Source organism: Chaetodon trifascialis, chromosome 9 (assembly GCF_039877785.1).
Source record: "Chaetodon trifascialis isolate fChaTrf1 chromosome 9, fChaTrf1.hap1, whole genome shotgun sequence".
Taxonomy (NCBI): domain Eukaryota; kingdom Metazoa; phylum Chordata; class Actinopteri; order Chaetodontiformes; family Chaetodontidae; genus Chaetodon; species Chaetodon trifascialis.
The window spans coordinates 1,453,409-1,467,892 of record NC_092064.1 but is presented as its reverse complement, the minus strand read 5'-3'; the positions used below and the strand labels follow the sequence as shown (position 1 = coordinate 1,467,892).

Here is a 14,484-nt window from a genome sequence, read left to right as displayed (position 1 = left end):
TGCTCTTGTTTAATACTCCTGTTCTTACCCTCCTTTCTCCATCCAGGCAAGGGCAATGTACTGCTGCATAAACATCAGTGTTCCAGTTCTGCTATTATTTTTCAACGATCATGACACCAGACGAGATTTTAGGCTGAGCAGAGAGTCCCTGGCAGTGCTGCTGGAGCTTCTCCACCAGGAAAGGCGACACGGATGGGGTGCCACAACAGAGACCTTGGTCTGTCTCTTCTGGCTTGCGAGCGGGACATCCTCCAGTTGTGGTGGCAAGGGTGTTTGGGATGCCTCGCTCCACTGTTCACCGCATTGTCCATCAAGTTACTGAGGAGGTGGTGGCCATTCGCCACAGGGTCATGTACCTCCCCAAGACCACAGAAGACCTGGCGGCAGTAATTCAGGGGTTTGCAGAGCTGGCAAGACACAGAGCTTTTCGAAAAGCTGCTGGAGCAATCGACGGCTGCCATGTGAGGATCAAGCCTCCAAGCGGTCCTGATGGTCACTGTTATCAGAACAGGAAACTGTTTGCTTCAATAATCTTGCAGCACCACGAGGGACTCCTGCTCAGCCTCAACTGTATATATGTTCTCTGTAAATCTGCAAATCTCTGTAAATAGTCATTTCTGCTGATCTCTTGTAAATAGTTGTACATTTTAAGAATGCCCACTTGTAAGTAGAAATATTCATATTGTATCTTTGTAAATATCACAGAAAAAAATAAACTAATTGTGTTGTCACTGAAAAGTAGTTCAAAAGTCTACTTATATTGTAAATAAGAAATGGAATAGATAATGTAACGAGGTTCTAAGATTTTAATTTAGAACACAATATTTTTAATGAACAATTTAAATCTAACAACACAGAATGTAATCAAACAGAAAAAATAAAATAAAAAAAAAAACAGCACCTGTCAATCATTTTTTTGTCAGTCACATTGTTGTGATTCACAGGATCAATCACAGGATTGTTCTAAACATTAGTGAAGCATGACAAAAGGTAAACACACAAGATCACATTATCACAGATATGTACATCAGGACAGACATAAAATTCCCACCCCCACCCAAAAATAGCAGTTACTGGACTCAATGTAGAGACCAGGAGACAAGAGTAGGAAAAGCAAACCAAATTTATAAACAGCAAAGATAACAAAACACACACACACACACACACACACACACACACACACACACACACACACACACACACACACACACACACACACACACACACACATACACGCGTACCTCGTGAACAGGGGACTGTCGCCGAGCACCTGGGAAGTGGGAACTGGTGTTTCTGGTCATTTTAAAAATACAAAACTAAAATGCTACACTTAGTTTTAAGGTCTTTTACCATAATATTACTTCAAATGTCAATTTTTATTTTTTTTTAAAGAAGAAGCTAAGAGGGGACTTGGCGATGTCTACCTATCAAAGAGTGGACCTCCATAGACTACAGTGTGACTGTCTGTATCCATTCATTCACTTAATGAGTGTTGGTTTACTGCAAACACTTTCTTTGTTTCTTTCAAAATGTACATTTTAAAATAGACACAGATGGTCTAAAGATCAAGTTTGATTCGCAAATATACCAGAAATTTTGTTTTACGCTACACTGGTGAGGACGACAGTTGTAATGTGTTGTGTAAATTAGATCAGAGTAAATACCATTATCTAGTTTAGGAATTATTATTTGTAATTATCCACTATAATCTATCAAAATAGACATGTTCATTATCAGTCTTCAAGTGTGTCAAACATTTATTTGGAACTGAACAAAAAAACGTCCACACTTGTATAGTAAAGAACAAAATGGTACAGGTCCCCAGTTAAATGGTGTGAAACGACACTCACATTCACATTCTCACATTCTTCACATTCACACACTCACACTGCAATCAAAATGAAAGATTTAAACACAAGCCATTGCCCTTGTTTTTCACTCACTTCATGAGACTAAAGACAGTAAAGCTACAATGTGCAGCAATATCCCCTAACATATGTCAACATGTCAGACGTGGTCCTTCAAGCTATTGGTGTGGAATAGGCACTTTGCTATGAATATTCTGCCAGGGTAAATCTGGCTTTGGATATGATAATTACAGTTTCCTTCAATTGAGCAACTTGTTTTTGTCTTTCTTCTTTAACCTGAATAGTGAAGTTAATCTCCAATAGTTACCTACACCTTTTAAGAATCAGTGTAACAAGATCCAGACCTGTTCTTCATATAGTATAAAATGACAATCATTAGATGCTCAGTTGTGTGGAAAAATGCTAAAATATCCATAAAGGTTTTGTAAAACCAGTATAGACTAGTGCACCAATGCAAGCACTCCACGACTTTCTTCAAGACCTTCTGAAAAAATGCTATCAACTTACAGTGGATATAAAAAGTCTACACACCCCTGTTCACATTCCAGGTTTTCATGATGTAAAAAAAAATGACAGCAAGACATATAATTTCACAACTTTTTCCACCTTTAATCTGACCTATAACCTGTACAATGCAAGTGAAAAACAAACAGAAATCTTTCAAGGGGGTGAAGTAAAAATAAACAACTGAGATAATGTGGTTGCATAAGTGTACACACCCTTTTATAACTGGGGATGTGGCTGTGTTCAGATTTTACCAATTACATTCTAACTTATGTCAAAGCATCAGCACACACCTGTCGCCAATTAAAGTGCCTCTGATCAACCCCAAATAAGGTTCAGCTGTTCTAGTAGGCTTTTCCTCACATTTTTGTAGCCACATCTTCCAGCACAAGCCATGGTCCGCAGGGAGCTTCCAAAGCATCAGAGGGATCTCATTATTCAAAGATATCAGTCAGGTGAAGACTACAAAAGAATTTCCAAGGAATTAAACATACCATGGAACACAGTGAAGACTGTCATCATCAAGTGGAGAAAATATGGCACAACAGTGACATTACCAAGAACAGGACGTCCGTCCAAAATTGATGATAAGACGAGAAGAAAACTAGTCAGGGAGGCTACCAAAAGGCTGACAGCAACACTGAAGGAGCTGCAGGAATTTCTGGCAAGTACTGGCTGTGTAGTACATGTGACAACAATCTCCCGTCTTCTTCATATGTCTGGGCTATGGGGTAGGGTGGCAAGATGGAAGCCTTATCTTACAAAGAAGAACATCCAAGCCCGGCTTCATTTTGCAAAAAGACATCTGAAATCTCCCAAACGCATGTGGGACAATGTGTTATGGTCTGATGAAACCAAGGTTGAACTTTTTGGACATAATTCCAAACGGTATGTTTGGCGCAAATACAACACTGCACATCACCTAAATAACACCATACCTACAGTGAAGCATGGTGGTGGCAGCATCATGCTTTGGGGCTGTTTTTCTTCAGCTGGAACTGGGGCCTTAGTCAGGGTGGAGGGAATTATGAACAGTTCCAAATACCAGTCAGTGTTGGCACAAAACCTTCGGCCTTCTGTTAGAAAGCTGAAGATGAAGAGGAACTTCATCTTTCAGCACGACAATGACCCAAAGCACACATCTAAATCAACAAAAGAATGGCTTCACCGGAATAAGATTGAGGCTTTGGAATGGCCCAGCCAGAGTCCAGACCTGAATCCCATCGAACATCTGTGGGGTGATCTGAAGAGGGCTGTGCACAGGAGATGCCCTCACAATTTGTCAGATTTGGAGCAGTTTTGCAAAGAAGAGTGGGCAAATATTGCCACATCAAGATGTGCCACGCTGGTAGGCTCTTACCCAAAAAGACTGAGTGCTGTAATAAAAGCCAAAGGTGCTGCAACAAAGTATTAGTTTAAGGGTGTGCATATTTATGCAACCAGGTTATTTTAAGTTTTTTATTTTATATTTTTCCCCTTTAAAGGTTTCAGTTTGTTTTTCACTTGCATTGTACAAGTGAGGTCAGGTCAGATTAAAGGTGGAAAAAGTTGTGAAATTATATGTCTTACTGTCATTTTTTTACATCACGAAAACCTGGCATTTGAACAGGGGTGTGTAGACTTTTTATATCCACTGTATATATTATACTATGAGTTATTTTGTTTATTTTCTGCAGCTCTCTAATTGAGAACAGATTCAAACAGAGATAATGTACTTTGTATCATGGAAAGCATGGTCATGAGTATCACTACTGTAGTATCATAGTATTACTATGAACATTCAGCCAGGGTAAATTACAGTTTCCTTCACTTGAACATCTTTGCAACTTGTTTAGCAAGCTTCAAGCCCATTGTGGCCTAATGACCATCGTCAGCACCTGGAAACCATCCCCCACTCTGCAGAGAGAGAGGCATGGACACAGTTTGTCATAGATTGCCTGGATCTGATTCACTCCCCTCACCCACCCCAAGTCACTCACTTCTCAAAAACAACACTTTGAGTTACCTCAGAGCTGGGATCTGTGAAGCACATGGGGCCTGGTCATGTCACTACTTCAGTGTAGAGAACTTTTTTTTTTCTTAAATGTATTACTCTTTCTGAAAATAATTGAATAGAAGCAGCAATAAAGTAGTAGTAATATGTCAAGTATTCATAAAAATGGCTTTGAATAGTATAAGCCCAGGTTTGTGCAACTGAACCTTTTTGGAACTGATGTAGCCAGAATTATCCAAATGAAAATGAATGGTCCTAGACATGACGCAGATGCCCCCTAAGCATGCATGGTCATGAAAAGTATCACTGTAGTATAACATCATATTTGAGAAGACACATATATGTCCATTTCTGCTGAAACTCAGCAGAAATGGACATAAAGGTGGATTAAAACATGGCCATGACTAATTCTAATTCTAACTCTTAGACAGTGCCAAAGTCATATTAGCTTGCAGTAACCTTTCCAGAACCAACCATATTTTTCATTAATTCATGGTGAGTAACAGTGTAACCTTAATGCATGTGTCGTCCACTTTATGCAAACTTTCAGATCCATTGTTATGATGCTGCACCTTCTGACAGTCTTGAAATATGTTTTCTCCCAGTCTAAGACTCCATATCAGTCATTATGTGATGCAGTGTATACTAATAAAAAAAACTTTATTTAATGTTCAATTTAAGTGTCTTTGTGGTCATGAGAAAATACAGATGTTAAGTAAAAACTGTAGTAGAGCCAGTATCTCATGATAAAGAAATGTGTATTCCTGGAGTTTTTGCAGACAAAGGAAGATCTTTTTGTCTTCTTTTGTCTTCTTCTGTCAAACTTTGGCATATAACAATTTGTTGACAATGATTAGATTTTCTGTCTTTTGCTATCCTAATGAATATTTCCAGGAGGAAGTGTGAGCATTGCTCCACATGGGCCCAGTATCATTCTCTTCAACAAAAAAGGGAGTCTGTGCAATCCTTTTTCTGTTACAATTCAAAGGTCAAAGCAACATTCTTCGTACACGCCTCTTTCACAGGTATGCAAGCTATTGTCTTCATTATCTGAGAACATTTACATTACTGTGCCAACAACAGTTAGCAAGAACCAATGAGGGTCCAGAAAGATCCAGGATTATACTGAGCTTTGTACAGAGGGTTTATACCAGTCTTTTCTGACTTTTGGAATTGTTCATCACTCGAACGAGGACAACAAAGCCCTGAAGAGATTTATCTACGTTTTTTGAGATGAGACCCAGAAGAATTTGTCCTGAAAAGGAAGCCTTGCACTTCATTGCTTCTCAGAAAGATAAGGACACATTTCAGAAAAAACTCATCAGTGTGGAGAAAGGTACGTTATCAGAATGAAATGTAAGGTTCTCTAGTAAATACTGTATGTATGTGCATTAAAGATCTCAGTTGAGTTGATAATGAATTAGGACACATCTATTACGACAGTCTGTACATAGTTATATCTATACATATTACATGTTGCCAGGTGCAGCCCAGAAATAGTTTAGACATAATTGACATTGTGGTAATTCTAATTTTTCTTAATTTTCTTGTCAGTTGAGAGCACCCTTTTTGAAGATATGAAACATTGAAAAACTGTACCCTTAAAATAATTCTGTGGGTGTGCCAAATCTTGTATGTATTTACAGGTTTCAGACGTCAGTCTGATTGCACTGGAACCACCAGCAATTTGGACAATGAGAATACATATAAAGTAAGTATTTTCAAGTAGGTGTTGGGGCACGGTTTGATAACACTTGATATTTTCATAAAAGCAAATAACTGACGGTTCTCTATTTCAGACAACTGAGCAACAGATGTCCCTTTTCCTGGAAATGTCAGACGAAGAACAACAAGCAGAAGTAGCAGTAAGCAGTAATCCCCAACAACAAAAGAATGATCAGCCAGAGATTACTGGCAGTGACCTGATGGATTCCTCTTCTCCCACCAAAAAGAGAAACAGTCTATGTATGTGATGGTAATTAGAATTTCAATTACATAAACAGAGTTGGTGAAACATGCCTATGATAAGCTAGTAGCAAATTTCACAATTCTGTTATTATTTGTAAAGTAACTAACAAGCTATGCTATGTGTTTCATTACAGGCCATGGAGAAACAGGTTTAAGTGCAAAGATACTTTTAATTTGTAAGAAGTTTTCATTTTATATTACAACATTTTGTTGCAGCTGAAGATGAGTTAATCTTGGATGCAGATAATGCCATTAGTCAAAATGGTAAGACTTTCCACTACATGTATTTAATCAATCATAACAAAAAATCTGTCACTCTGATTATATTGCCATCTATGTGATTTCAGGAAACTCAGAAGAAGAAGAAGAAGAAGAAGAAGAAGAAGAAGAAGAAGAAGAAGATCCTGAAGAAGGGACTTCCACTTCCAGAAAGGCAACTGTGGACATAAAATCATTACTGCACTTCAGGCAAAAAGGGTACGTGATTCCACTGACTCGAATATCGTCACCTTGATATTTATTGATAAGAATTGATGGCGGTGATTTTCATTGAACAATTTCTTCACTTAATGAATTTCTTCATGTATTTATAGGGAAATCCATGCACCCCAAGCGAGAGAAAAATAATTGAACACTATTTCAAAGACTTCCTGATGAAAATGAAGAATCCTGGAAAGGTTGATTGTCTAAGATGCTTGGATGAAAATCCCATTCTAAGGGACAATGGAAGATACTGGAAAGCAGTGAAATATTTTGTGCATAACAAAATATCAAGTATCAAGAGGAATTTGTGCCAATAACTATGAAGATCAATAATACTGACAGCCAGAACTCTGAGAGCTCACATTATGGAGCATCAGTGTTATTCACCTGAATACTGCGAGCGTGCATTGTGGGGTATCAATGACATGTGCCTGAATACTGGGAGCTTCCAATATGAAATATCAGTGATATGTGCCTGAATACTGGGAGCTTGCATTGTGGGGTATCAGTGATATGTGCCTGAATGCTGGGAGCTCGCATTATGGAGCCTCAGTGTTAAGTGTCGTAACATTGGTAATTCATGTAAACAGAGCATCAGTATAAAGGTCACAACACTCTGGTAACTCATGTAAACGGAGCATCAGTGTAAGGGTCACAACATTGGTAATTCATGTAAACGGAGCATCAGTGTTAGGGTTGCAACATTAGCACATCATGTAAACATAGCACTACTCTTTCATAACATTGAAGGAATTGATTATTTTCTCATTGATTTCTGTAACTACAACAGTTAGAAATAGTACTGACAGCCAGAATTCTGAGAGCTCACATTTTGGAGCATCAGTGTTATTCACTTGAAAACCTGGATAACAGTGATATGTGCCTGAATTACTGGGAGCTTGCATTACAGAGCTTCAGTGTAAGGGTCATAGCACTAGTAATTCATGTTAATGGGGCATTTGTAACACATGTAAATGTATCTGTCGTAACATTAGCAATTCATGTAAACATAGCACCACTGTGTCATAACATTGAAGCAATTTATTTCTATTTTTCTATTTTATTATTTCTATTTTATTTCATGTAACTGTTTTTGATATGTTTGAAATGTTTACTGTATGTAAAAGAACTCATCATATATAAGATTTTTTATGTGATAAACTCTGGTTATCATGTGGAAAGTCATTTCTGTCGTTGGAGTACAGCAACATGAAGAGAGAAACCCTCAGTTTAGGAGTGTATGTGTGGGCTTAAATGTGTGGGTTTAAATAAACTTTTTCTAAAGTTAATTCAGCAGTTTTGGACTGATTTCTATTTAGGGTTGAAAAACCTTGATGTGTTTTTACAAAAGCATAGTAGCAAATTTGTAAATAATATATTTATAATGTAAAAGTAAAGCTAATATATATATATTTTTAATTTAGTTTCCAAAAGGATATCAATATAAAAGAAATATTAATTTCCCCTTTTTCATGCATGAGTTTGAATGTTGCTCCATGATGCACTTGTGTCATTATGAGCCATATAACAGGGGACCAGTGTCATTTGGTACAGTGCAAGTGTGGACCTATTTGAGAACCTTGGGGATACAATTACATCAATAAATTGATTGAAACAGTATTTATTTAGGTCTAGTAAAAATCGGATGAACTTACAATAACTAATCTTAACACTGTCTTTTCATTTTATGTCCTTATATCCTGGTTAATTTGACTATTTCAAAATGTCTTTAAACTCCTTGAATTCCACCTCAGTCTAGACTGAGCACACAGGGTTAGGGTTAAAAAAAAGTTAAAAAAAAAAAAAAAAATCCTGCGATAAATGTGTGAAATGTGGCCGGACCAGCATTTTGGGAACAAAAAATTCAGTACAGTCTGTCATCAATTTATTTTTTGTGTTTCATTTAAACTAAAATAGTGTCTTACTGCTGAAAATTTTATTTCATTTTTTTCCCTCCTTTTTAGATTCTAAAACATTCATTTATATGGTGCATTCTAAGTAACCCTTTATTTTAATACAGTGAAATCTAAGATATCCATTAAAGCTGCACTTACCAACCCAGCTAAGTGTGGACTTGGGTGTGTGAGTGTTTAAGAACCTACTCATGAGTGCCTCTACTGGTTTGAACAATGAATATCAACAACAGCTCGAGGAGTGTGAAAAGCGACGTGTGTGTAATGGGTCGTTGAAATTCATTGCTCAAACCAGTAGAGGCACTCATGAGTAGGTACTTAAACACTCACACACCAAGTGTGGACCTCTTGGAAAAAAGTTAATAAACCTTACCAGAGCATGTTAGACATGATTTTAGACTGATTTAAGGCATGTCCAAGAGGGGACCTAAAAAATGTCCCGTTAGTTTTCAAGTCCACTGTTGGTGAATGTGTGACGACACCCAAGTCCACACTTAGCTGGGTTGGTAAGTGCGCACACACACACACACACACACACACACACACACACACACACACACACACAAACAAACAAACAAAAAACAAATAAGGAGTAGAGGGAACAAACAAAAGGCACACTCATAAGGAGTGGGAATGGGGAAAAAACAAAAGGCGCACTCAACGAGTGGAGGGAGAAACAAAAGGTGCACTCGATGAGTGGAACAAACAATTTCTCCACGTGGGAGGCTGAGGCTGGGCAAAGGCTGAACATGGCTGGTAGACACTGCACAGACAAAGCACAGGTGAGGCAAGGGGAAAAAAACACTGGCAAAAAACAGATCACAGCTACGCAAAGACTGGTACTTACTGGGCTCGGTTCTGGATAACTCACGGGAGAGATCAGGATAATCCGGCGACCACCCTAGCTCAGCCTCTTTCTTAAATACCTGGGCTCTAATCAGGCTCATGCGCTCCAGGTGCGCTGCCTGAGAGGCGGAGTCAGCTGGGTGCAGGGAAACACCCAGCTGAGACAGACAGGGGAACAGACAGGCGGACACATAACACTAGGGAAAAGGGGAACAGAGATCAGACAGATCTAGCGGATCCTCACATAAACATACGATACTAGTAATTGTTAAAAATATAACTAAATATATAAACAGAGCAGAACAGAGCAACACATAAGACAGGGAGGATGAAATAGAATAGCCAGCAGTTGCAGAGCTAAAAACAGACAACATAATTCTATCAGAGCCTTTTTCTCATATAAACACCTGAAATTGTCAGTTGCTGCCCTTTCACCAAGGGGTGGCACCTTGATAGCGCTTGCTGGAAGAGGAGGGGGATTCATCCAAAAGTAAACAGACTGGACTGATCTAATGATTTTGGTTTTAATGTACCCTTCTCTCTTTATGTTATTCTAGTCTTAATCCTTATGACCAGTAAGAGATAAAAGTAAAGGACAGATTTTTTTTTTGTAGTTTCAGTTGGACCTACATATTAAAAGAACAGGACCAGAAGTGATCAAAATTAAATAGAACTTAATTAATGAATCACTTGTGTCTCTCTGTAATTACTTGACAGGTGGTGAGGAAAATCCAGTCATGCGGCTTATACCTGTTTGTGCTGGTGATGAGGAGAGAAGAGTATGAACAGGTACTGTGTTAGGATTAATTTCACATTATAATCTTTCCTATCACTTTCATTGTAAATAGGATATCTTGTCATAGCAGGACAGGCACAGGTGACACCAATGTCCTTAATGTTGGCTCAGTTAGATTTTCAGGGCACTGACACTGGAATACGTCAATGAATGCAGCCATGATCATCGGCTGTTGTTGTTGCTGTTGATGTGCCAGTCTTCTTCTAGTAACATAATGTTTATTCTAACATGCTGTCCACAGAGGAGGTGTAGTGTGAGCAGCACATTAGTAAAGCAGCAGGAGCTTCAGAGCTCCATCACAGGATGCGTTCAAACACAGTACTGAGGTCACCCATGCCCAACACACAACCACTGCAGTTACATGCATAAAATGTAAAGAAAACAGATTGAAGTCATAAAGATTCCCTTCAGGTTGTGTTCACTTGAGTGAAGTGTGAGCCATTATAACAGCCTGTGGAGACAGCTGGATTGATTGAGTAGAGGTGCTTCCATCAGACGTGACTCGAGATGGAATGATGGCGGCGTTTGCATCACTGCTGTGGATGTGCCCCCCAGCGCTAACACATAGGAGGCTATGCATGTTCTCTACCGGACTATCTGTGAGTTGCAATCCACTCACATTGATGGTTTCTTCATTGCTGCTGGGGATTTTAACCAAGCCGACATGAAGACAGTTCTCCCACATTTCCACCAACATGTGGATTGTGCAATCAGGGGAGGGAAGACACTAGACAAGGCCCACACAAACATCAAAGATACATTCAGAGCAGTCCCCTGGCCGCACCTTGGCTCTTCAGACCATCTGTCAGTTATGCTAATTCCTGCATACAAGCCCCTGCTGATCAGAGAAAAACCTTCAGTGAGGCAGGTGAGGGTGTGGCCTGAGGGGGCTATGGATGCACTTCAGGACTGTTTTGAGTTTTGAATGCACCGACTGGGATATTTTTAAGAAAGCTGTCTCCTACAATGATCACATCAATATTGATGACAATGCCATGTCTGTCAGCCTACATCAACAAATGCATGGATGATGTCAGCACCACGAAAAACATCATCACCCAGGCCAACCAAAAACCCTGGATGACTGTGGATGTGCGAAATATGCTAAAGGCTTGGAACTCAGCCTTCAAGTCAGGTGAAGTGGAGGCACTGAGTACAGCGACAGTCAACTTGAACAGTGCCAACAGACTAGCAAAGCATGCCCACAGCCAAAAAATCCAGGATTTTTTCCATGACGCCTCCAACACCAGGAACATGTGGCAAGGCATACGGGCTATTACAAATTACAAGATAGCCCCTCCTGCGTACGATGATGATGCTGACTTCCTCAGCAATCTCAACATCTTCTTTGGGAGGTTTGATGCTCTGAACAGCACTCCTGCAGTGAAAGCTGTTCCCCAGCAGGATGGAGAGGCACTCACAGAGGTCTCTGAGGAGACTCAATTCAAGGAAGGCTCCAGGCCCTGACAATATACCTGGGCAGGTGCTCAGAGAATGTGCACATCAGCTGGCTTACGTTCTAACGGACATTTTTAACACCTCACCCACTGCATCAAGCCAAAGTTCCATCATGTTTCAAGTCTGCCACCATCATCCCAGTGCCTAAAAAAAACTCAGATCACATCACTCAATTACAGAATCAGAAATCAGAAAAAATTTTATCACCAAGTATGAAGGAATTTGTTTTGGTGAAGTTGGTGCAAGACACGTCTAGTAAAAATAAGATATTAGTGAAGTAAAAAATATAACAATAGTAAAAAATATAACAATGAGTACAAAATATAACAATACATATATATACACAAGTCTGTTGTGGGGTTTTTTTGTCTTGTTTTTTTTTTTTTTCTCCAGAAACACAATCTGTTTTTCAGAAGAAGTCCAAGCTGAGCGTTTATGTAATGCATAGAGTTATGGCAATGTCAATGTGACAAGATGAGGCAGAGGTGAAGTGTGAAGAGTATTGGGAGGGTTCCGGGACTTGTTGATAAGGCTGACAGCAGACAGGAAAAAAGTGTTCTTGTGGCGTGAGGTTTTGGTCCTGATGGACCACAGCCTCCTGCCAGAGGGGAGTGTCTCGAAGAGTTTGTGTCCAGGGTGAGAGGGATCAGCCACAATCTTTCCTGCATGCTTCAGGGTCCTGGAGGCGTACAGGTCCTGGAGAGACGGGAGATTGCAGTCAATCACCTTCTCTGCAGACCTAATGATGCGCTGCAGTCTGCCATTGTCCTTGTCGGTGGCAGCAGCGTACCAGATGGTGATGGAGGAGGTGAGGATGGACTCAATGATGGCTGTTTAGAAGTGCACCATCATTGTCTTTGGCAGACTGAATTTCTTCAGCATCCTCTGCTGTGCTTTCTTGATGAGGGAGCTGATGTTCGGCTCCCACTTGAGGTCCTGGGAGATGATAGTTCCCAGGAAGCGAAAGGACTCCACAGTGTCAATAGTGGAGTCACAGAGGGTGATGGGGGCAGGTGAGGCTGAGTTTTTCCTGTAGTCCACAACCATCTCCACTGTCTTTAGAGCATTGAGCTCTAGGTTGTTCTGGTTGCACCAGGTCACCAGATGGTCAACCTCCCACCTTTAGGCGGACTCATCGCCATCAGAGATGAGTCCAGTGAGGGTCGTGTCATCCGCAAACTTCAGCAGGTTGACGGACTGGTGACTGGAAGTGCAGCTGTTTGTATACAGGGAGAAGAGCAGAGGAAAAAGAACGCAGCCCTGAGGGGATCCGGTGCTGATGGTCTTTGAGTTGGAGATGTGTTTTCCCAGCACTGTTTCCTGTCAGACAGGAAGTCTGTAATCCACCTGTAGGTGGACTCAAGCACGCTCAGCTGGGAGAGCTTCTCCTGAAGCAGAGTTGGGATGATGGTGTTAAAGGCAGAGCTGAAATCCACAAACAGGATCCTAGTGTAGGTTCTTGCGGAGTCCAGGTGCTGGAGGATGAAGTGGAGGGCCAAGTTGACTGCATTGTCTACAGACCTGTTGGCTCTATAGGCAAACTGCAGGGGGTCCAGGAGAGGGTCAGTGATGTCCTTGAGGTGTGAGAGCACAAGGCGCTCAAAGGACTTCATGACCACAGAGGTCAGGGCGACGGGCCTGAAGTCGATGATGGTTAAAGACTTGAAACAGGCTGGCACATGACATGTCTCCAGTGAGGTGTTAAAAATGTCTGTGAACACTGGAGACAGCTCATCAGCGCAGTGCTTCAAGGTGGATGGGGAGACAGAATCCGGTCCAGCTGCTTTCCGGGGGTTCTGTTTTCTGAAGAGTTTGTTGACATTCCTCTCATGGATGGAAACTGATGTGGGTGGCCTCTTTCACCGCCTTGCTAAACTTGTACTTCAACTCTTTGAATCTGTCTTTGTCCCCACTCCTGTAGGCCTCTTCCTTTGCCAACCATAGCTGTCTGAGTTTGGCTGTGAACCAGGGTTTGTCATTGTTGTAACTCACCCTGGTGCGTGATGGAAACAGCAGTCCTCACAGAAGCTGATGTAGGATGTCACAGCCTTCGTGTACTCACCCAGACTGTTGGTAGCAGTCCTGAACACATCCCTGTCAGTAGAGTCCAAACACACCTGGAGATCCTCCACAGCCTCACTGGTACACTTCCTTGATGTCCTCACTACAGGTTTGCAGAGCTTTAGCTTCTGCCTGTAAGCAGGAATCAGGTGGAACATGACATGGTCAGAGTGGCCCAGTGCAGCACGGGGGACGGCGTGATAAGCATCCCTGACAGTGGTGTAACAGTAATCCAGAATATTCTCCTCTCTGGTCGGGCATTTAATAAACTGTATTTAGGGAGTTCGTGGGTGAGGTTACCTTTGTTAAAGTTGCCAAGGACAATAACTTAAGAGTCTGGGTTGGTCTGCTCCACACACAGTATCTGGTCTGCGAGCGTACGCTGTGCGTCCTGCACGCTGGCCTGCGGCAGGATGTAAACGCCGACCAGAATGAATTAAGCGAACTCACAGGGTGAATGAAAAGGCTTACAGTTAATGGTGAAAGATTCCAGGTCAGGAGAACAGTGCTGCTGGATCACTGTCACGTCGTTGCACCAACCACTGTTGATGTAGAAACAGATTCCTCCACCTTTAGTTTTGCCGGAAAGTTCCG

At 41.0% G+C, this 14,484-nt stretch overlaps 1 protein-coding gene across 1 annotated transcript in view; it reads left to right on the top strand.

The window, feature by feature from the left end:
- Positions 1-14,484, top strand: part of LOC139336480 (Na(+)/H(+) exchange regulatory cofactor NHE-RF3-like) — a 50,880-nt gene that overhangs the window by 14,155 nt on the left and 22,241 nt on the right. Inside the window, exon 4 of the mRNA XM_070970613.1 lies at positions 10,293-10,364. Coding sequence (XP_070826714.1) covers positions 10,293-10,364 — 72 coding nt within the window. The remainder of the gene's footprint in view (positions 1-10,292; positions 10,365-14,484) is intronic.